General features: G+C 45.2%; 1 protein-coding gene across 1 annotated transcript; it reads left to right on the top strand.

Annotated features, from left to right (window-relative positions):
• The first annotated feature begins 3,627 nt into the window (after positions 1-3,627).
• Positions 3,628-21,095, top strand: Pla2g10 (phospholipase A2 group X). The gene is made up of 4 exons (XM_013141631.2): positions 3,628-3,792; positions 6,467-6,617; positions 10,096-10,202; positions 20,938-21,095. The coding sequence occupies exons 1-4, from the start codon at positions 3,723-3,725 to the stop codon at positions 21,078-21,080; spliced, it is 471 nt and encodes a 156-aa protein (XP_012997085.2). The 5' UTR covers positions 3,628-3,722; the 3' UTR covers positions 21,081-21,095.
• The last annotated feature ends 212 nt before the right edge of the window (positions 21,096-21,307 follow it).

Below are 21,307 nucleotides of genomic sequence, written 5' to 3'. Positions count from 1 at the left end.
CACTCTGGGAAATACACTGATCCTGGAGCAAATTCTTTACCTGAGTTCTCTCTTTTGTTTTTCCTGTCCCAATAACACATTTTACAATTGAGAGGCTCCACCCTATGAAAGAGGACTCCACCTTAATCCCCCTCTCCTGTCCTACACTCTAAGATTTTGAGAGGTCAACAGTCAGTGACCTTTGACCCAGGAAATTTTTCGTCTAATGGTAGAAGTTCTTCTAATGCATTAGTGAGGCTAATGGCTTTGCCTGCACTGAGGGCATCAGCAGTCCTGTGGTAGAGAAGATGTCACAGCCATAAGCAGCTGTGAATGCTTCTGCTAAAAAGCTCTCTTCCACCCCACATCTCAAAATAAGACCCAAATGCCACCCTGCATGACAGGTGGAGAAGAAGAATCCTCTCTACTACAGGGCCAGCAAATATTGTGGGTGACAATATGCACAAGCTATGGAATCATCAGGAAGTTTTCTATTTTTCCTTTGTTGTTGAACTAGGGATTCGATCCAGGAACTTTGTAATGTTGAGCTACATCCCAGCCCTTTTTATTTCATGACAGAGTCAAAGTGCTGTATTACCCACTGTTTTATAACTTGCAGTCTTTCTGCCTCGCACACCTAAAGAGCTGGGAATATGTTTGTGTTCCACCACATGTAACTTGATTCAAAAGTCTTGTTTTGTTTTGATTGATTGCTTGATGTTTTTTTGAACCAATAGTCATTCTCTAAGTCCTTCTTCCCTACCCCCTCTAGTCTTTACTGTTAGTCACGTTCTCTTACATCTGATGGAAACTGAAGAGAACATTTCTCTCTGGTTTGGATCTTTATGCCAACACTGCCCACAAGGTGGAGGCCTGAGCCACCTCTACAGCCGCCCACAACTCCCAGCAATCCAGCTGCCCCAGCCCTGCCAGCCTCTCTGGCACCTCCTGGTCTTTGCCTTGGGGGCTGAGGGTCCTGCTGCCTCCAGTGCTTCCCTCATTTCTCACCATTTCCCTTCTGCTCCAAAAAGTTCAGCTCACACATCTGGGTTGGAGAATTTTCTTTCTTGTTTTATTTTGTTTTGTTTGGGAACAGGGTCTCACTGGGTACCCAGGTTGGCCTTGAACTCACAGAGGTCCTCCTGCCTCAGCCTCTAGAGAGCTGGGATTACAAGTGTGCAACACCATGCCTGGCTGGAGAATTTTCTTTGATCCTAATGCCTCACTAACTTGGCCAGATCAGATAGGACAGTTTCTGTCCCTGACTCAACATCCTCTGGGACTGTTCAGTGAATTTCCTTAAGAGACGTAAAAATGTCTCCCTCTGAACTGCAAGGTGGGCAACAGATCAAAGAACAGCAGGGATGCATGCAGCTCGGGGGTTGCTGAGTTGGTGAGGGCTCACTACAAAGCAGTAGACTGCTTGCCTTCTGAAGCACCGTGCAAGTTTCCAATGCCCTGTGCCAGGCTACTGGTTTATAGGGCACTGATTAAACAGCAAGAGCAGGATCAAAAGCAAGAAGAGGCAGTAGGGACAGTCGTGTGTGCACTCAGCTCTCAGCCTGTCCTTCCTGGGAAACACGCTGTCCAGTGGCAGTGACCAGTGCCCTGTTAGGCTGCAGTTCAGCACTCAGGACAAGGGTGGAGTGGGGGCTGCACTATAAGATGAAGCCACTGTGGCCAGGGCCTCAGCTTTCATTCTAGCCAGTTTCTCTTTCAAACAGACCACCAGATCATGAATCTTACTTCATGCCCTCCCTTCCCACTGGCCATCCACATGAAAGGGGAAACAGGAGCCTGGAAACCTGCATTTTTCCCATTTGGGCCTCCCATTTGGACAGACGGTCCTAGATGAACCCTGGAAGATCCTGCTGGGATTCAGGCTCAGATTCTCTCACCATCTGCATCTGTTTTGTCTAACTTTATTCTTTTTATACTCACTTGATTCTCACTCTGGTTCCTAGATAGGTTTCCCCAGTGACTCACCTGTTCCAGCATTCTGGGCCCAGGCCCTGTCTTCAGGGTCTAAAGGGGACTCTTAGACCGAGGCCATGAGCTTCTTGTTGCCCAAAACCCTGTGCTGCCCTCTGTCCTTGCCCTGGTCATATCTCCATGTCCATCCATGTCTTCATGCCTGTCCCTCCAGCCCACCAAGACCTCCTTGAGGTGGACACCAGACCTGGTCCTAAAGAAATCACAGTCCATTCCGGGGACGATGTGATAGAATGAAGCTCTGGGATCAGCTCTCCCTTCTCTGTGTTCACTGCTTTCTGCTCTGCTCTGAACTTAGCTTGTTCAACTGTCCTGTGGGCTCCCCCAACTCTCCCATGGGCTTCCATTCTAAGCCCAGTGCAGACCACAGCCTTTAGCTATCTGTAGGGGTCATACTCCAGTAGGGAGGCCAGTAATGATCCCAGAGTGTTGCTGTCAGGGGACCCAAGCCTTGGACTGCCACAGAGGCAGAAAGAAGCTTGGCATCAAAAAGGGAAATCAGTTTGTATTTCATTTTCTCTGCTTCTTGGCTCTTAGCTTCCTGTGTCTCCTTGGAAAAGGGAGCGCCTGAGGACCTGAGATTGTACTGAGATTTCGCACCTGGTACAGGGGAGGGGAACTTTCATTCTGGCCATTGTCATCCTTAGTAACATTTGACCATGGAGATATGACACAGCACCTACTTCGAGTCCTAGGTTACTGGAGAGTTGAAAGCAGCAGAAATTGTTGACTAATTGGGTAGTGCTGGCATCAGGGATAAAAGGCAACAGACACGGTGCACAATTGTCTTTTCAGTATTGAGCACCTGTTGGGTACACCTTCCCTGGCTCCCACGGGCACCTGGAGGAGGCACTGTGCAGCTTGGACGCGAAGAGAGTGCCCTCCCCAGGCCAGCCCTGTGTATTACCAAAATCCCCTGGGATCTGGGCTCATCTTTATGCCTGTTTCCCCACTGCTGTGGTGGTGGTGGTAGGGAGATAGGAGACTGAAGAATGGAGGGACAGTGATTTTGAAGGACAGCAGGAGAACAAGATTCCCTACACTTTAAAAGGTCTTAAGACCAGGCACGTTGGACAGAGCCTATAATCCCAGCACACTAAAGGCTGACACAGGAGGATCACAGTTTGTGTTCAAGCCCAGGCTGGGCAATTTAGTGATTTAGTGAGACCCTGTCTCAAAATGGTAAGGTTAAAAAATAAGGATAAGGGGCTGGGAATTTAGCTCAGCGGCATAAGCGCCTGCCTTGCAAGCAGGCAGTCGTGAGTTCGATCCCCGGTACCGATAAAAAGGAAAAAGACAAAAAATAATTTAAAAAAAAAAAAAGGATGAGTGAGGATGTAGCTCCCAAGACTCCGGATTCTGCTGGATCCCAGTCGGAGGCCAGCAGGGGTGTATGGTAAATTGAGCACTACCCCTCTCCCAGACTCCATGCCTTCCGGGGACCCAGGTGGGCGTGGGGAGCGGCCCCTTTCTGCTCACTGTCTCCACGCAGGCATCCCTGAGGCTGCCCCCGCGCTCGGACTGGCCTGTGGAGCCCACAGGAGCCCCAGGTGCAGAGGTCTGGAGGACGCCCCACGAGGCCCCAGGGGCCCGCCCCCTGTGGCTCCGCCCGGCCCGCCCGGGGAAGGTGAGGCTGGGGCGGAGCCCGAGGCGGGGGTCGGTGGCCTTGAGGATTACACTAGCCTGGCGGACAGTTCCACACCTGCAGTCCTGCGACGGGTCCGGGTCCGCTACGTCCGTGCACGTCCAGAATGCTGCTGCTCTTCCTGCTGTTGTTGCTGCCAGGGTCTAGACCCGCAGCCAGCCAGAATTCATCAGACAGTGAGTACCAACCCGACTCCCTCCCTCCCGCTCTCCCGTGCGCCAACCTCTCCTCTCTTCTGGTGCACAACACTCATCTTTCCCAGGCACCCAGAAACCCTGTGCTCTCCTCCTCTCCCGGCCTTGCCACCCACTCACCTCACCCAAGCACTCAGATTTACCCTTATCCTAAGATGGCTCAGCCTGTGACTTACTCCCCATTCCTTGTAGCCCTCCCCGGAAAGCCAGAGCTCTTGCACTCCTCTAACCACCGGGCTTCCTGTCTGTGTAGTCTTGGTAGAACCATCAGGCAGTGGGAGAAGCGGAGACAGAAGCAGCTCCCGACCTCTCCCTGGAAGTGATACCTAGAGAGGTCCCTGGGGGACTGCCAATTCCTGGGTGCACAGATTTAGTCAGGGAATATACAGACCCCTCAAGCACAGAGACACCCAGGCACAAGATCAGCCTCAGCCTCCCCTTGGCACTCAGGTGGCCTCTACACAGATCCATGCTGCAGATCAACAAAGATGTGCTCAGGGGAGCATGTGAGTGTAAAACCACAGAGCACTCAGGACAGCTCCAGGACAAACTCAGTCACACACAGGCATAGAAGTACAAATGTACCTGTGCATGCACCCTGGAACCTGCGGGTGCCGACCAGCCCAGCACTCCCAGAGGAAGCTGTGTGCCTGCAAGGCTGCCCACAACCAGCAGACAGCAAACAGACCCAGCCTGACCCACCCCGCCCATGTTGGCACAAAGAGGGTGTTTTCTTTAATTCAAAACCCAGCATGGGTGTTCACCCTGTGCCTAGGTCACTTGCCGGGCAGTTCCTAGGCCCTGAGATATAGAAAATGGTCAGGAAAGGGCAGAAGGCTTCAGGGTATGGTGTTGGACAGGTGCCTTGCTCAGAGTGCTGAGGTAAGTGTGTGCCATGAGGCTTGGTGGATCCAGAAGTCACAGACCTCAGGAAGTGTGCCAGAGCTGCCCAAGTCAGAGGTCCCCTTTATAAAGGATATAACTGTGAAGACAGGGCATGACTGTTGCTGCAGGAGACAGGGGTTGGAAAGGTGGGAGTGACCCCTTCCCGTGCCTTGGGTGCAATAGCAGGACCTCAAAGCCATGGACAGTTTGAGGCAGATATGTGTTTAGAAATACACAATTGGCTCTTTTCTTTCTTCTAAAGAACAATCTCTCACAAGAGCCCATTTTATTGATTGATTGATCGATTGATGATTGATTGTTTTTTGAGTTAGGATCTTACTATGTAGTTCAGGCTGTCCTTGAACTCACAGTGATCCACCTGCCTCAGCCTCCCAAGTGCTGAGATTATAGACATGTGCCACGATGCCTGGCAACTGAAACATATATGTGGGCTGCTGGGAGAGTGGGGACCAGTCATGCAGAGAGGAAGGTAAAACTGTGAACTCTGAACTTCCTTTCCACATTTTCTTCTTGATATATCTCTATCCTCCCACACACGCACAAATATGCTACTTTTTCCCTCAGGAAAAAAAATTGGATTTAAAGTTAGTCCTGACTCCTCCCAAAAAACCTGTTCTAATCAAGAGTTAAAAGACCCAATCATGGTGGCCTTTACTGTAATCCCAGCATTCTGGAAAGCTGAGGCAGGAGGATCACAAGTTTTGGCGCAACGTTGGCTATTTAATGATTTAGCAAGTTTTTGCCACAAAATTGAACAAAGAAAGGGGCTGGGGGCAAAAGCCCTGGCTTCAACCCCACAGTGCCTCAAAAAGAGGTTGGAGATTAGGATAAGAAAGAGATGTGATGGCCAAATCCCAGGCACAGACCTCTACTGTCTTCAATTCCTGGAACACTAGGGAGGCCTGTTTCTGGGTATGCATCACTCTCTGTCTGCTGCTGTATCTCTCAGTCCGGTACCCAGCAGGCTTCCTCTTTCCCTGCCATTACTGAGCAAGAAAGAAGGAAGGAGCACTGGTTTATGAGTCAGAGCCTGGGTTGAAGCCTCAGCTCATGTACTCGTGGGCTATGGGAACCTTCTTCTTCCTACCAGTCCGCTGGTGAGAGGTCCCAGTCATATTCCTCAGTACCACTATGTGTCAGGGCTGTGCCAAGATCTAAAGAAGTGTTGGGCCCAGGCCTGGGGCCTCCCTGACGGAAAGGAAGCTGCTCTTTGGCAGGGGCCCTGAGTCAGGGAGAAGGATGGGACCAGGGACTAGGAAGTCCCCAGAGGCACCTACCTTGATGATAGAAACACTATTTAGCTCTGATGCCCAAGTGCCCAGTGCAACTGCCAGGCAAACACTTGATACATGATTTGTAGTCTGTGTCTAAACTTAACAGGATGAAGAGTTGCAGGGCGTTCCAGGAAGAGGGAATGACCTGTGCAAAGGCCCAGTGCTATCATTGCTCATGCTGTGTGACCAGTGCCTCATTTTCCCTGCCTTGAGGATAACAATTGTAACAGAGTTTGTTATCCACCAGGTGCTTTGTGCCTACTGTCTCTCCTTTATTCTGTTAGGTCACCTTATCCTTCATTTCATATGAGGAGACTGAGGCACAAAGAGGTTCATAATTTGCTCAAGGTCACACAGTTTGGAAGTGGGATTTGAATCTGGTTAGGCTGTAATACCTGCCCCTTCTCAGGCCAGGGCCCTTCCCTAGAGCCAGGGAAGTCGTGACCTATAGGCTGTAACTTCTGTTTATCCTCCAGCATCCAGGAGGTCACACGTGTACCGACGTGGGATATTGGAACTGGCGGATACTGTGAGTTGTGTGGGAACTCGACCTCCCCTAGCCTATGCAAAATATGGTTGTTTTTGTGGCCTGGGAGGCCATGGCAAGCCTCTGGATGACACTGACAGGTGAGTGCCTATTTAGGCCCAAACTAGAAGCCCCACCCAAGCCCTGGAGTAGTTGAGCCCATAAGGAAATATATAAAACTGAAGCCAGGCTTTATCCCAAAAGATCCCAGCATGCTTTGGGATCGTCCTGCAGGCAGAGCTCCTCCTGAAACAGTGACCAATGAAGCTGTGGTACCCAGTAAGTCCAGCCCAGAGAAGTTCTTAACACTAGCAGAAAAGCATTGCCTGTGGTGTGAGGGAGTGATGTGGGCTGATTTATTAGTCAGGGTTAGAAAGCAATGAGAAAAGGAAAGGAGTTTCAGCCTGAGCTGAAGGGAACACGGTCCCATTAAAAAGGAAGGAGGCCAGGCTGGGGATTTAGCTCAGCAGCATAAGCACCTGCCTTGCAAGCAGGCAGTTGTGAGTTTGATCCCCGGTACCGATAAAAAGGAAAAAAAAAAAAAAAAAGGAAGGAGGCCAATTTTTCCAGAGAGGCTGAGGTTGAGCAAAGGTCTGCTTGATCCTTCTCTCGATTCTGGTTTTGCATGACGGCTCTCAAGAAGTCCTTGTCTCTTGAGACCCATGAGGTGGCTGTTGATCTTTGGGAAAGATCAGTTTTATAGAAGCTGGGTTGGAATCCACGCTGACATGGGTTTAAGACAATGCATGAAGACTTCTTGGTGCCTGTCGGGAGCTCAGTGGCTCTGTGTAAATCTCTTATCTTGGTGTCCTCAGTCTTAAAGAGAGATGAGATAAGTTATGTACAGTTAGGGCTAATCAACCTTGTTTTACCAGTTTTTAGACAGACACTCTAAATGATTAACTGTGCCTATAAAGCAGGGTTGAGGAAGGATCTGAACCAAATTTTTAGTTGTAAAAGAGACATACCAAAAAAGTGAAATCAAAATATATCATATACGGGTGCAAATTCCCTATGATGAATATGACCTTTATGCGTATCTAAGTTGTACCAATAAACATAATTAAAAGGAGGAGGAGAGATATACAAGTGAAGGTCAAGTTTTGTTCTGCTTTTAGTTACCCACTGCTAACTGAAGAGTCGTTGTTCTTAGTTTTGTCGCATTTGTTTGTTTTGTTTCTAACAAAAGCAACTTTCAAATCCCTGACTGCTTCAGAGGAGAGCACAAGTCATATTTTAATGAGTAATGAATTAAGGGCCTGGGGGATGTTGGTCCTCTATCCTATGGTGGTGGTTTGTGTCTCAGGCATACACGCACACACACCCCCCACTACATCTCCAGCCCATTTTATTTTCAATTTTGAAGCAAGGTCTCTTCAAATGACTAGATTGCCCATCTAGATTGCTGCCTTAACTCTCTCAGAGTGCACCTCCACATCCAGCTCTGACCTTGGCCATGGGCTTTTATGCTACCTGACTAAGCTAACCAGACTTACTATGCACTAGAAACTGTTCTGAGAATCCCCGCAGGTCATCAAAACAACCCCATTTCATAGACAAGGAAGCTCAGGCACAGAGATATTAAGTTACTTGGCTGGGGCTGCACAGAGTAGGAGGTATGGGAGCTGGGATCTGAATCTAGGTGACCTGGCTGCATTCACATCCCCAACCTCTGCCTTTGCTACATGTGAGCAGGGCCTGCTGTGTGCAGAGGTGTGGCCTGACATCCTTCTGTGGCTTTGTCATTTACCCTCATGTCCCTGCTTAAAGAGAAGCCTGCAGTGTTCAGACCCATTTTACAGATGAAAGCCCTGAGGCTCTGTGAGGTGTGACCACTCCCCCATTCCCACACAAAACCAGTAAATAACACAGCATGGGATTTGGCTGCTTCCTCCTGATGGGAAGCTGTGTCACCAGTTAGTGTGGGTCCTTGCTTTAGTGATAATGGAAATTAAAACTAAAATACAAATTTGCAGGAAAAGAGCTTAAATTGAAAGGTAAGGGCTGGGGATTTAGCTCAGTAGCATAAGCACATACTTGGCAAGTGTGAGGTTGCAAATTCAATCCCCAGTACCAAAAAAAGGTAAAATGATAAGGAAAAGGACTCCCTCTTGGGTCATAGCTGGTGGGGGCCATTGCTGGATCCAAGGAGCCAGGTTTACAGGGTGGTTGTAGTGGGCTGGTGTCTGGTCAATGATAGCTTCAGTCCTGGTCTCATAGCTTAGCTTGAATCTTTGTGACTTGCAGGGCAATTTCCGTCTTGCAAAGCTCTGCTGGAATCCAAGTGGCTGTAGGTGTAGGGCAATAGAAATCTGGGAGTCCCTATAAATCTCTTATCCTGGTGTCCTCTGTCCTGCAGGGGATGAGACAGGGTAGGTAAATTAAGAGCTAAGAAACCCAGAGTTTTGCAAAAGGAAGATCAAGCTTTGTTCTACCTTTGCTTACCTTTTGGGCATCTGTAGGCTCAACTGAAGAGTCATGGTTTTTAGCAAAAGCCACTTTGAAGTCATCACCTTAGGAGAAAATACAAATCATGCCCTTGATAAGTAAACTGTTAAGGTCCAGGAATTTGTTCATTGTCCTTACAGTGCTATATGGTGTCCTCACAACTATCTCAGATGTGACTGTCTGCAGGAGGTCTTGGCTTACTACCCCTGAGCCTTGGAAGCTCCTGCTGTCACCCATACACTTCCACAGGCTGGTTGTCTGCTCATCCTGCAGAGCCAGCTCAGGCTTCTGCCACCTCCAGGAAGTCTTCCTTGAAATCTCCTGGCTTCTGCCACCTCCTGTGGGCTCCCACAGTCCCTCTGCTTATCATGCATCCCAGAACTTATCACCACATGGTGATGTGGTGATATGGTCTGGTGGCCAGCCTGTCTCCTTCCCCAGGCTGGGGGCTTCCTGAAATCAGGGCAAGAGCTGACTGACTGCTGTGCCACACTCTGTTGAGGGCTCAGCAGAGTGAGACCAATTGCAGATGGGGAGAATCTCGGGGAATGAATGAATGAATGATGAATGACAGGTTTGAGTGCTCCTTAGGGAGTTTTTCGACAGTAAATGTTTATTGAGGCCCTATTATGTGGCAGGCCTGGGGCTGGGCCCTGGGCACATCGTGGGGAGTCTATCATCCAGAAGAACAGATGCTAATGAGGTTGTCAGTGAAGACTCATCACAAACCTGCCCTAGAAGGGGAGCCTGGGTTTCAGGAGCAGGTGTAACAAGGAGACTGTTGCAGGCTGGGGAGGTAGGAGGAGGCTTAGATGACACCCTGAGGCGGGGGCTGAAACACAGTATGAGTTGTCCCAGGCAGAGGGTCCCACACAGACAGTCTTGGAGCTCACTCCAGGAAGAGAAGAGGCCTGCTGATTAGAGCTTAAAACCTCGGAGTGAGGCTGGCAGTGGCAGGCCTGGGCATGGCTGGAGACGGGGGCTGTGCAGGGCACACAGGGGCAAAGCTGGGACAAAACTTCAAGCAGAGGACACAGGCTCCTTGGAGGTCTTTACCCCCATCGTCCCAGCAAGGGAGGACATCCAGAAGCGTGCCCTTTCTCCACTTACCTGCCCATGTGACACCCACAGGTGCTGCCACCAACATGATTGCTGCTACACTCGTGCTGAAGAGTTTGGCTGCAGCCCCAAGTTGGAGAGATACCCCTGGCAGTGTGTCGATCACCAGATCCAGTGTGGTGAGTCCCCATCACTGCACATGTGTCAACCTCAGGGTCCCTGGAGGACACCTGTGCCCTTGCTGTAATAACATGTCACAGACCACCCCTTTGGGTTTATCTAAATGTTCTTTCACACTGGGCACTTGAAAGACACACATGCACACACACACACACATTCCAACAGAAACCTGGTTTTTGGGGGTCTGGGTTTTTTTAAAAAAGGAAAAGACATGACTCCAAGTATAAACAGCCTAAAAGTCCATCACAAGCGGTCTGGGTAAGTAAGCCCATGATTCACTATGGAATATTTTGCAGCCATCACTAAGGTAAAGGTAGAACTATGTGCTCACTTGCAAAGAAAGATGTGAATGAAAAGCTGCAGCTGGTGCAAGGCTCACACCTATAATTCTAGCTCTTTAAGAGAGGCTGAGGCAGTAGGATCACAAGATTGAGGCCAGATGGTAATTTAATGGAATCATGTCAAGATAAAAAAAATTTAAAAATAAGGGCTGAGGATGTAGTCTCAAAAGTAAAGTACTTGCTAGAATGCGAATGCGTGAAGCCCTGGGTTTAATCCCTAGCACAATACAATGGAAAAAAACACAAATTGCAGAATAACCTTTCCATAGTGATTATTTGTGTTTAAAAATATAAAAGAAACTTTCAGAATAGTACTATACTAGTTTCCATAGCTAATGCAAGCATATAAAAAGCTCAGAAATCCAGGTGTGGTGTTGTAAGCCTGTGATCTCAGCGTTCAGGAGGCTGGGATAGGAGGATCATTACAAGTTTGAGGCCGCTTGGGATACATAGTGAATTCAAGACCAGCCTAATTCTTGAATTATTTGTAAATTAATAGTTAAGAAAGGAAAACATAGCCTGAAGTGTTTAAGGGTGATGAACACCAATTCTGTAACTCACTTTGCAATGTTTCCCAACAAAATGAAACAAATGATGTTTGAATGGCATGGATGGACATTGGCATGATGTGAGGGCCCCACCCTGGGCTGTAGCTCTGAGGTGCTGACCCAGATACTCTGTGCTGGGGATCTGGAGTCCTTGCTGGGTCCTGGCCTAATGGGTGGGGGATGGGAATGGAACTTGCATGGAACCCAAGCCCTGAGTGTTCATTTCACTGGTGCTCTTCCCGAGGGCTGAGCCAGGTGAGACTCACTGGGGCTTCCCTACCACTCAGCAGTTTAGACACTGGGAAATCACTTTTCCTTTCCTGAATACTCTGTGCTCATTTATTAAAAGCGGGATAATTATATTGAAAGTTGGTGACCCTTGGTTACCTATAAATCTTTTACCTGGTTTACTGTGCTCTCAGAAGTGAAAAGAGTTCCATCCAGTTTTTTTTTTTTTTTCCAAAACTCAAGCTAGAGCAGTGGAACAGGCCTATAATCCAAGGTACTCTAGAAGGCTGAAGCAGGCAGGTTGTAAGTTCAAGGCTGACCTGGGCAGCTTAGTGATATCCTATCTCAAAATAAAATAAAAGGGCTAGGGGTGTAGTTTAGTGTTAAAGCTATTGCTTAGTGTGCTTGAGGTTCTGGGTGCAATCCTCAGTACCACAAAAATCAGCTAATTGCTTAGTTAGAATAAAACCATTTCACATCAAAATTTGAATATCTGAATATTTAACTTTACAAATGGGAGCCCCTAAAAGGAGCTCCAGTCAGATCCAGTAGAGACCACTGGCTAGAGTTTAGAGGCGCTTCCACCTCTAAGCAGGGTTTGTCTTTGCCATGTGGCTCAGACTCTACCTTGTCCCCCGGTTGTATGACATCAAGGCCATGTGTGAATGACTATACTTCCCTCGTGCTGTTGATTTGTTATGAAAGAGAAATTTTTCTTAAAAAAAAAAAAAACCTCAAGAAGGCAGAAGGAAGAGCATACAGTCAACTGCTTCAGGAAAATAAGAGGTGAGCCCATTTATTCCTCAAAAGGGCAAATTTAATCAGTCTTGTTTGTGTACTTCATGAACACTGCCTGCCCCGAGGGACCCCTGAGTTGGCAAACCCTGGCCTGCTTCTCAGTGGCTCTGTAGCTCAGATCTTGCTGTCACTCATTTCCAGTTGTGCAAATTTGGCTCAGCCCCCATCTCTCAAAGCCTTGGTTTTTCCGTCAATAATCTTAGTGCTGGGAGGATGAAATGACAGTGACATTCTTCATGCGAAGAATGTTCTTCAATCAAAGACTCAATGCAGGACTCTCACAAAGACAACACAGCGATGTCCTCCAAGCTCAGAGTTCAGGGGAGTGCAGAAGAATAGCTCTAACTGACCTGGAAGTTAGATGCTCCAAGCAGAGGAAGTTATTCCTCTTCCGATCCTTCTAACTGTGTGGAGAAAAAAGTCTCAGTTCTATGCTCCTTTAGCTTTCACAACTCTCTAGTATTTGCTGACTTCTTCTTACTTTAATTAATTATTTCTTATGGCTCTGGGAATGGAACCCAGCACCTCATCCATGCTAGGAACATGTTCTACCAGTGAGCTACAGCCTCAGCTTTGATTCCTTTTAAAACAGAGAAGCTCTGGCTTATAGTCTTATCCAAGAAGCATTCTACACTTGCATTTAATTCTGATTTTAAGAAAGTACTAATGAAAAATAATTTAAAAAATAAAAATATAGAAGGCCCGGGGATATAGCTCAGTGCCACAGTGCCTGCTTGGCACATGTGAGGTCATGAATTCGATTCCCAGTACCAACATATATACCTATACATAACAGTTAAAGCTCTGTGTAGTCTTTGGAAAAGCAGAAATGAAGTGTGGGATTCTGTTTGAAAGAAGAAGGAAAAACTGCATCTGCCTGTTTACTAATTATTTATGTTAAGCTGTAATATATGTTTATTGAGGACAGTTGTCATATAATACATCTAATGTTTCAGTGTATGTTGCATATAACCAATTACTTCTAAATTAGAAGGAAATGAAATTGCAATTAAAAATGTTAAGTGTCCCTCAGAGCAACTACTGGTTTTTAAACAAAACAGTAAGAATAGGAGTGAGTCTGTTTGTTTGTTTGTTTTGAGACAGGGTCTCTGCTATACAATTCAGTCTGACCTTGAATTCAGGCTGGCCTCAAACTTGTGGGAATCCTCCAGCCTCAGCCTCTTGATGCTGGGATTACAGGTGTGCATCGCCACAACTGGCAGAGAGACTTATTTTTAAGACTCAGGAGTGCTTTCCATTTACTGTTTCCTTTTTTTTTTTTTTTTCAGTAGTGGGAATTGAACCCAGAGCCTTTGTGCTAAAAGCTACATCCCAGCACTTTTTTATTTTTATGTATTTATTTTTTTGAGACAAGATTTTACCACATTGCTAAATTGCCCAAACTGGGCTGGAATTTGAGATTCTCCTGCCCCAGCCTCTGAGAGTGCTGGGATTGAAGGTATCTACCTTCATATCCTGCCTCATCTAAATTTAAAAGTAGGGCTGGAGGTATAGCTCCATGGTAGAGCACTTGGATAACAGATGCAAGGCCCTGGGTTCAATCTCCAGGACTGCAATAATGTTAACAAAATAAAATAATCAGTTTTAAAAGGAAAGATGTGAGTACTGACAGACGGTGGCTAAAGCTAGAGTTTCAGTAGTGTGATTCAACCTTATCCAGGGAGCTAAAGATGAACTGGACAACTGATTCCATCATTTTATTTTTCTTTTAATTGACAGTAAATACACCATAAATCACTTAAAAGTGTATAATTTAATGATAGGGCAGCTGCAGAGTTGCCGGAGCATCACCAAAACATTTTCAACCTCACCCTCTCAAAGAGCTCATTAAGTAAGCAGCTTCTCCTACCCCGATTCCCCCATTCCTCCCTACCTCCAGCACCTGGAAACCTTACAAACTGGAATTTTATCTTTGACTTTACTAATTCTATGTATTTCGTGTAAGTAGAATCATGCACTATGTGATCTTTTATGTCTGCTTCCTTTCACTTAGCCTCATGTTTTTGAAGTTTATCAGTATTGTACCATGCATTGGTGCTTCATTAGGCGAGTATCCTACCACAAAGCTACATGCTCAGCATTTTTTTTTTTGAAACAAAATGTTTCTAAATTTCACAGGCTTACCTCAAACTTGAGATGCTCCTGCCTCAGCCTCCCAAGTAGCTGGGCCCATAGGCATGTACCACCACACTTAGCTTCATTTCTTTTATGAACAGTTTTCATTACCTTGTATGGATTTGGCACATTTTGTTTATTTGTTCTTCTGAAGATGGACAATTGAATTATTTCCACCTTTTGGCCATTGTACGTAGTGGCACTGGGAACATGCATAAAAAAACATAACTTAGTTGAATATCTCTTTTCAGTTAGTTGGTGTGTAGGCCTACGAGTGGCCTTGCTTAGTCACATGCTCTTTGTTGCGGTTTTTTTTTTTGGTTTTTTCTTTTTGGCTTTTTGAGACAAGGCCTCACTATGCAGTTCAGACTGGCCTTGAGCTTACTTCGTAGCTCAGGCTGGTCTTGGATGCACAACAATCCTCCTGCCTCAGCCTCCCCAGTGCTGGGATTACAGGTGTGCACCACCACGCCCAGTAGTCACATGCTCATTCTGTTTTACTTTTTTGGGAAGCACCAAATTGTTTTTCACAGTACACAGACCATTTTACGTTCCTTTCTTTCCTTCCTTTCTGCAGGACTAGGGATTGAACCCAGAATCTTGCACATGCTGGGGAAGAGCTCTATCATCGAGCTACACTCCTAGACCTTTTTACTTTATTTTAAGACAAGTTTTCACTATGCAGACTAAGGTGACCTGGAAGTGGCTATCCTTCTGACTCAGCCACCAGACTAACTGCTTTTCTGTAATTGAGATATCAAGTTGTTTACATGCTTCTTCACCACTTTTATTCTGTCTTTGAAGAAATACCTTTTCAGGTGCTTTGCATTGTTTTGTGGTTGAATTGTAAAAATTTTTCATATCCTGAAGTTTTAATTCTTATCAGATCTGTGATTTGCAAATATTTCCTCCTACTCTATGGATGATTTTCATTTTCTTCCTGATGCCCTTGATGTTCAAAAGGTTTTTTAATTTTTAAAAAAGTTTATCTATTTCATCTATCATTGCTCATGCTTTTGATTTCCTACCTGAGAATCCATTGCCAAATCCAAAATTTACTTCTGTGTTTTCTCCTAATAGTTTTAACTCTTAGATTCGGATCATTGATTTTTTATTTGTTTATTTATTTTTAGAGGTTATGCTAGATTGCTAAATTGCCTGTGCTGGCCTTGAACTAGTGATCCTGCCTTACCTACCTGCTCAGAGTGCTGAGATTCCAAGTATGTGCTACCACGAGTGGCTCCCAGTCCTTTTAAAATTTTTTGAGATAGGTTTCACAAAACTCCCAGGCTGGACTTGAACTTGTAATCTTCCTGCTTCAGCCTCCCACACTGCCAGGATTACAGGCCTGGAGCACCAGACCCTGATTACTGACACGTTTTGATTTAATCTTTATATGTGAAACGAAGGGGCCTAACTTCATTCTGTGGCATGTGGCTAGATAGTTGCCCAGCACTATTTGCAGAAAGGTCTCTTCTTTGTCTTTTGAAGACTCTTGGCATCCTTGGTGAAAGTCATTTGGCCCTAGATGGGTGAGGTTTCATCACTTTGAGCCAACAACAGTCTGAGCTTCAATTTGCCTGGAAGCTGAATTTGCAAAAGAGAGAAAAGGGTTTGTAATGTGATAAGCAGACTGCAGGAGGGTAGTTCCTCCCTTTCCTACTCCTTCTGTCTTCTTTCTGTTCAAGTGTCCACTAAACCTCAGCTTCTGGAGGCTTGACCTGTCCTGGAGTCCGAAAGGTGAGGGTGATTTTAGAGTGAGAAGCTGACTGGCATAAGAGCAAAGCCAAATTAATACGGAGACATAATGTCAGATTTGAGGTCTGTGCCTGCCCGGGCATCATCTTATCCAACCCTCTCATTTAGGGCCTGGAAAACTGAGACCCAGGGAGAGAGAGGGACTTGTCCCCAGACGGCTACTTCTGGCATGAGCAAAGAGGAAGCGGAATGAGACTGGATGGGGAGATCTACTGAAGATCTTTTCTTTTTCCATTCAGTTGACATGTTCTGTCTGTAGGAAAGTGATAATTTTGTTGGTTTGTCTTTTTTTTTTTTTTTTTTTTTTGAGACAAGGTTTCACTACATAGTTCAGACTGGTTTTCAATTTACTTTGTAGCCCAGGCTGACCTCGAACCCTCAGTGATCCTCCTGCCTCAGCCTCCCAAATGCTGGGATTACAGGTGTGTGCCACCACACCCGGCTGGGAAAATGATGTTTATGAGGTATTCATTGGTGTGTTTGCTGGTTGAGTCTGTACCTGTTTACAGAACTGTCCTCCCTGAAGCAAATGCAATGAACCTAAGTACCTATTATGCATTTTTGGGCTAAGAATATGTTCTTATTCTGTTTGGAGATATTCTGAATGTGGTTGTTTATTTAATTATATGTTTGTTCCATTTTCCATCTATAGACCTGACAAATATATTAAAAAAATTTAAGCCTATAATAATATTTACTAGCAGGCTTTAATTTTAAGCTTAACCCACTGGAGCTATTTTTTACTTTTATGTTTTTATTCTTTTTGAACAATGTGGTTCCTTTAAATTCCCCAAAATAGGGAACAGGCAGGCCAAGTAGTGCTTTTGAAAGAATCCTTCTCACTCAAGAAGGTAGGAGAAACAAGCATCAGGTCATCGTGATATAGGAATGATTAGTGGACCTCCAAATAATATAAGGGAAATATTATAACTACCAACCTGTAGTTGCTCAGGTAACATTGATCCAGTGAACAATCACAAAGTGGATGTGGGGTGGGACAAAACTATGGTCAACCAATAAAAGTATGAGTTGAGTTGCTTAGATAATATTGATTAAATGAACCTGCTTCTCAAGGGGGTTTTATGGAGTAAAACCAGGAGAGGAGGTGGGTGTAAGGTAGGACAAAATATAAGTTACAAGTACAACTGCTTAGGTAATATTAATCCAATGGGAAATCGTAAGGTGGGGTTGAGGTGGGATAAAACTATGGCCAGCCAGTAAGAGTATTAGTATAGTCACTAAGTTTTTGTTGGATCATTGAACACAACTGTTTGCAGTCTCACTGTTTGAATGTCCACTTTGTATGCTTTAATCCTGTAATTTGAACAACTGTTTCTAAGATGACAATATGTAATCTATTAACTAGTGATTTCTTACTGTTTTTTTTGAAATTCTGTATTACTTGTACCCTTATACTGTTTTGTTTTTTTTCTCCTTTAAATAAAATTTAAAAATTTTAAAAAAATATTAAGTGGGAATCACATGGTGAAGAAAATCACATAGCAAGTGCACATGGAATGGATAAGAGCTTTCTGGGAAGGGATGGGTTGCAGAGGTTTTAGTCCTCCACCCAAGGTGATTGATGCCTGTTTAGAATATCAGTCACTGTTGTTCACCCCCAGGGAGGTATGTGGGTGCAGTCATTTCTCTGTCCTGAGGCCCGACCTTCAAGGAATGCACCTCACACTTGTCTTCTGCACTGATCTCTGAGGGCCCAGCCCTGTCTATAATATTTACAGCCCCAGCCTGTAATACTTCTAAATAATTTAGCTGTCAATTGTAAGGGGATCCTGGGCTGGAATCTTGGTCCAACCCTTTCTAGCTCAGTGAGCTTGGTCAAGTAACCAGAATCTCACTTTTTTCATGTGTCAAATGAAATAATAAAATGCAGGTGTTGGGTTTGGGTGAGTACTGGAAATAAAGCGTGGCATTTATATATTCTCTCAACAAGTGTGACTGAGAATTTACCCTGTACTAGGTTTCATGCTAGATTTTGAGCAAAACACATAGTGGGCCCTAGAGTCTAGGAGGAGGAAACAGGTAGGCTGAGGTTTTGTTCAGTGGATAGAGGATTCACTTGGTGTGTGTGAGGATCAGGGTTCCACTCCCAGCACTGTAGAGAGAGAGAGAAAAAGAGAGAGAGGGAATAGTGCATGTGCCCAATGCTAAGTACTATGTCAATAAGCACAAGTCCCTGCTCTCCCATGGATGAACCTTAAGAATGTGATACTGAGTGTGAAAAAGCCAGGGTCAAAGGTCTTATGATTCCATTTATATGAGATATCCAGAAGTCCTTGCGGATGGCGACCAGACTAGTGCTGGCCGGGGTTCAGCCTCAGCTAAGGAAAGTGAGGGGCTTCTTTTGAGTTGATAAAACTGTTTTGAAAGTACATAAATGTATAGCATTGTGAATGTACTAATTAGAACTGACAGTGGTAAATTTTATATTATAGGGATTTTTATTTAATTTTTTTTAAAGCAGGAGTAGGAATTATTTTTGTGTTGTTCTGGTTTTTGAGAGAGTCTCACAATGCAGGTTAGACTGGCCTCAAACTCATGATCCTCCCACTTTTGCCTCCCAAGTGCACCACCATACCCAACTCCTTTTCAAACATTTTAAAAATTTTTATGTTTTGCAGTATAGGAGAGTGAACCCATGAGCTTTACATTAAGTTACCCCTAACCCCTTTTAATTTTTTAGATTATTTTTGAGACAAACTCTTGATAGATCACTGGATTGCCCCGGCTGGTGCCTCAAGCTTCCAGTGCTGGCATTGCAAGCATGCAGACTTTACCTTAACATTGAGTGTGAGAAGCTTAACAATGAAGTAAGATTCTTTCCTTTCAGTCTTGTGTTAATTTTCCTAGTAGGCAAGAGGAAGTATCTGCACTGTGAAATTCTACTAGAGGTGCTAAACCTCTTTTATGCTTGCTAATCTCTGATTTTTAAATCAAAACACTCAATTTGGGAGCTCACCACCTATCGGGAGGCAGCAACAACTCACTGGGCTTTAAATCTGTAGATTTTTACCTTCACTGCTCTTCACAGGGTCTCGCTATATTGTTCAGGCTGGCTGTAAACTCACTACTAGCTCAGGCTGATCTCAAATTCACAGTGATCGTCCTGCCTCAGCCTCCCATGTGCACCAGCATGCCTGACTCTGGTTTTTGTGGTTGAAATTCTTTATGCTTTGCACATTGTGGGAGAGGGCACTAGGGATCGAATTCAGGATCTGAACTACATCTCTGGCCCTTTTTAAACTTTTTTATTTTGGTACAGATTCTGGCCAAATCACTAAGTTGTCCTGGTTAAATTCAAATTTGTGATCCTCCTGTCTCAGCCTCCCCAGAGTGCTAGAATTATAGGTGTGAGGTACCATACTTGGCTGCTTAGTATATTTTTTTATTGGTGTCTTATAGTATAAGATTTTGGTTTTCCACTTGTGGCTGGGATAGACTTTGTTTAGTGTAATTTATTTCTTTAATAATACTTATTATTAAAAATGAGAGGGACTGGTGGGGTAGCTGAGTGATAGAACTCAACCAAGTGAGAAGCTCTGGATTCAACCTGTAGCACTGCAAATAAATAAATGAATGAATGAATGAATGAATGAATGAATGAATGAATGAACGAACAGGAGGGGGATTTAATAATCTTGAAGCCGCCTTCACCTGACCATATTTGGGAAGGCCTATGTACAATCATGCAGATTAACTCTGCTAATCAGCTCAGCTCCTGACAGGGCTCGGTGGGATGATCCTCAGTGTCCTGAGTCCCACACCTATAACTGTTTTCTGGTGCTGCTGAGCCTGCTGAGTGACAAAGATATGGCCCAGAGACTGCAGAAGCTAAGCCACACAAATGAGGCTTTCTACAGTCATGAAATTCCCCATGCAAAGGAGACTGATGTAGGGGTGGCAGCCTTATGTCTGTGAGACACAGGCATAGGAGAACACATGGTTTTTACTTAAGATGAGCTGCTGTTCTTTGCTTGCAGGGTTAGGTCTGGAACCCAGGGTCTTGTACATGCTAGAATGTTGTAACACTGAGCTACCCCTGGCCCTATGCTGATTTTTTCAAAGGAGCACCTAGTGGAGACCCAGAGAAGTGGGCTAAGACACAAAGGTGGGGGCCAGTGTAGACTGAGGCTGTGTCCTGTGCCAAGCCTGTGATGGGCACTTTCATAGGCTTTTTACTCTGGCTGCCCACCAACCCTGCAAAGAATGCTACCCTTTTGTCTATTAACTTTCGTTTTTCAGTGCTGGGCATTGAGCCTGGGACCTCAAGAATGCTAAGCAAACTGTCTACCTTTGAGTTATGTCCTCATTTTATGGGAAGACTCAGCTTCAGACAGGTTAGGCAAACTGGGCATGGTGGTACATGCTGTAATCCTAGCACTTGGGAGGCTGAGGCAGGAGGATCACTGTGAATTGCCTGTATTATATGATGAGACCCTGTCTCAAAATAAATAAAATAAAATAAGAAAGAAAAGAAAAGAGGTTAGGCAAGAAAAAGATCAAGGAGGAACACAACAGGTGTTATAAACCCATATGGTTGCCTGGTGCCTATAGTCTTTTTATCTAAAGGATCCCTTAAATGAAATCATAACATTGACACAGAGGAGAAACTGAAAGTTTGTGTGCTTTGGATTTGGTCTTCAAGTTCCCTTTCCTGTTTCGATTGTCACGTGTAACAAATACAATTTGTGCTGGGGATTTAGCTCAGCGGCATAAGCACCTGTCTTGCAAGTATGTAGTCATGAGTTCGATCCCCAGTACCAATAAAAAAAGAAAAAGACAAAAAAAAAAATGAACAAATACAATTTGTGACCTGTCCTGCCTCCAGCTTTACTGACTGGCTTCTCTGACATTTATCCAGTTTCTGCAGGTCCCTGCTCTAACCTCAGTTTCCCTACTTCTTCCAGGACCTGCAGAGAACAAATGCTACGAACTCATGTGTGAGTGTGACAAGACCATTGCGTACTGCCTCGCCAAGGCTAAGTACAACCTCAAGTATTTGTTCTACCCTCGCTTTTTATGTGATGAGGATTCTCCCACTTGTAACTGACTGTCCTGACTTGAGATGTTCATTTGTGCAAAGAAATAAAGCTCCTTTTCACTGATGGACGACAGCATTCAGTTTTCTGCAGGAGGCAACTGAGGCCAAGGGATCAGGCGGTGAGGCTAGTTTGCTTTTGCCTTTTCTCTCCATCCCAGAACCCGGGACCCAGGAACCATCCTGGCTTCCAGCTGGATGAAGGTCAAAGTGTTATGGACAGTTAGTGTTAGCTTCAC

The sequence above is a fragment of the Cavia porcellus genome, unplaced genomic scaffold (genome assembly GCF_034190915.1).
Source record: "Cavia porcellus strain 051 isolate PalLab524CR breed Dunkin Hartley unplaced genomic scaffold, mCavPor4.1 scaffold_16, whole genome shotgun sequence".
NCBI lineage: Eukaryota > Metazoa > Chordata > Mammalia > Rodentia > Caviidae > Cavia > Cavia porcellus.
The sequence above is the reverse complement of the archived record's forward strand: the minus strand, read 5'-3'. Positions and strand labels throughout refer to the sequence as shown.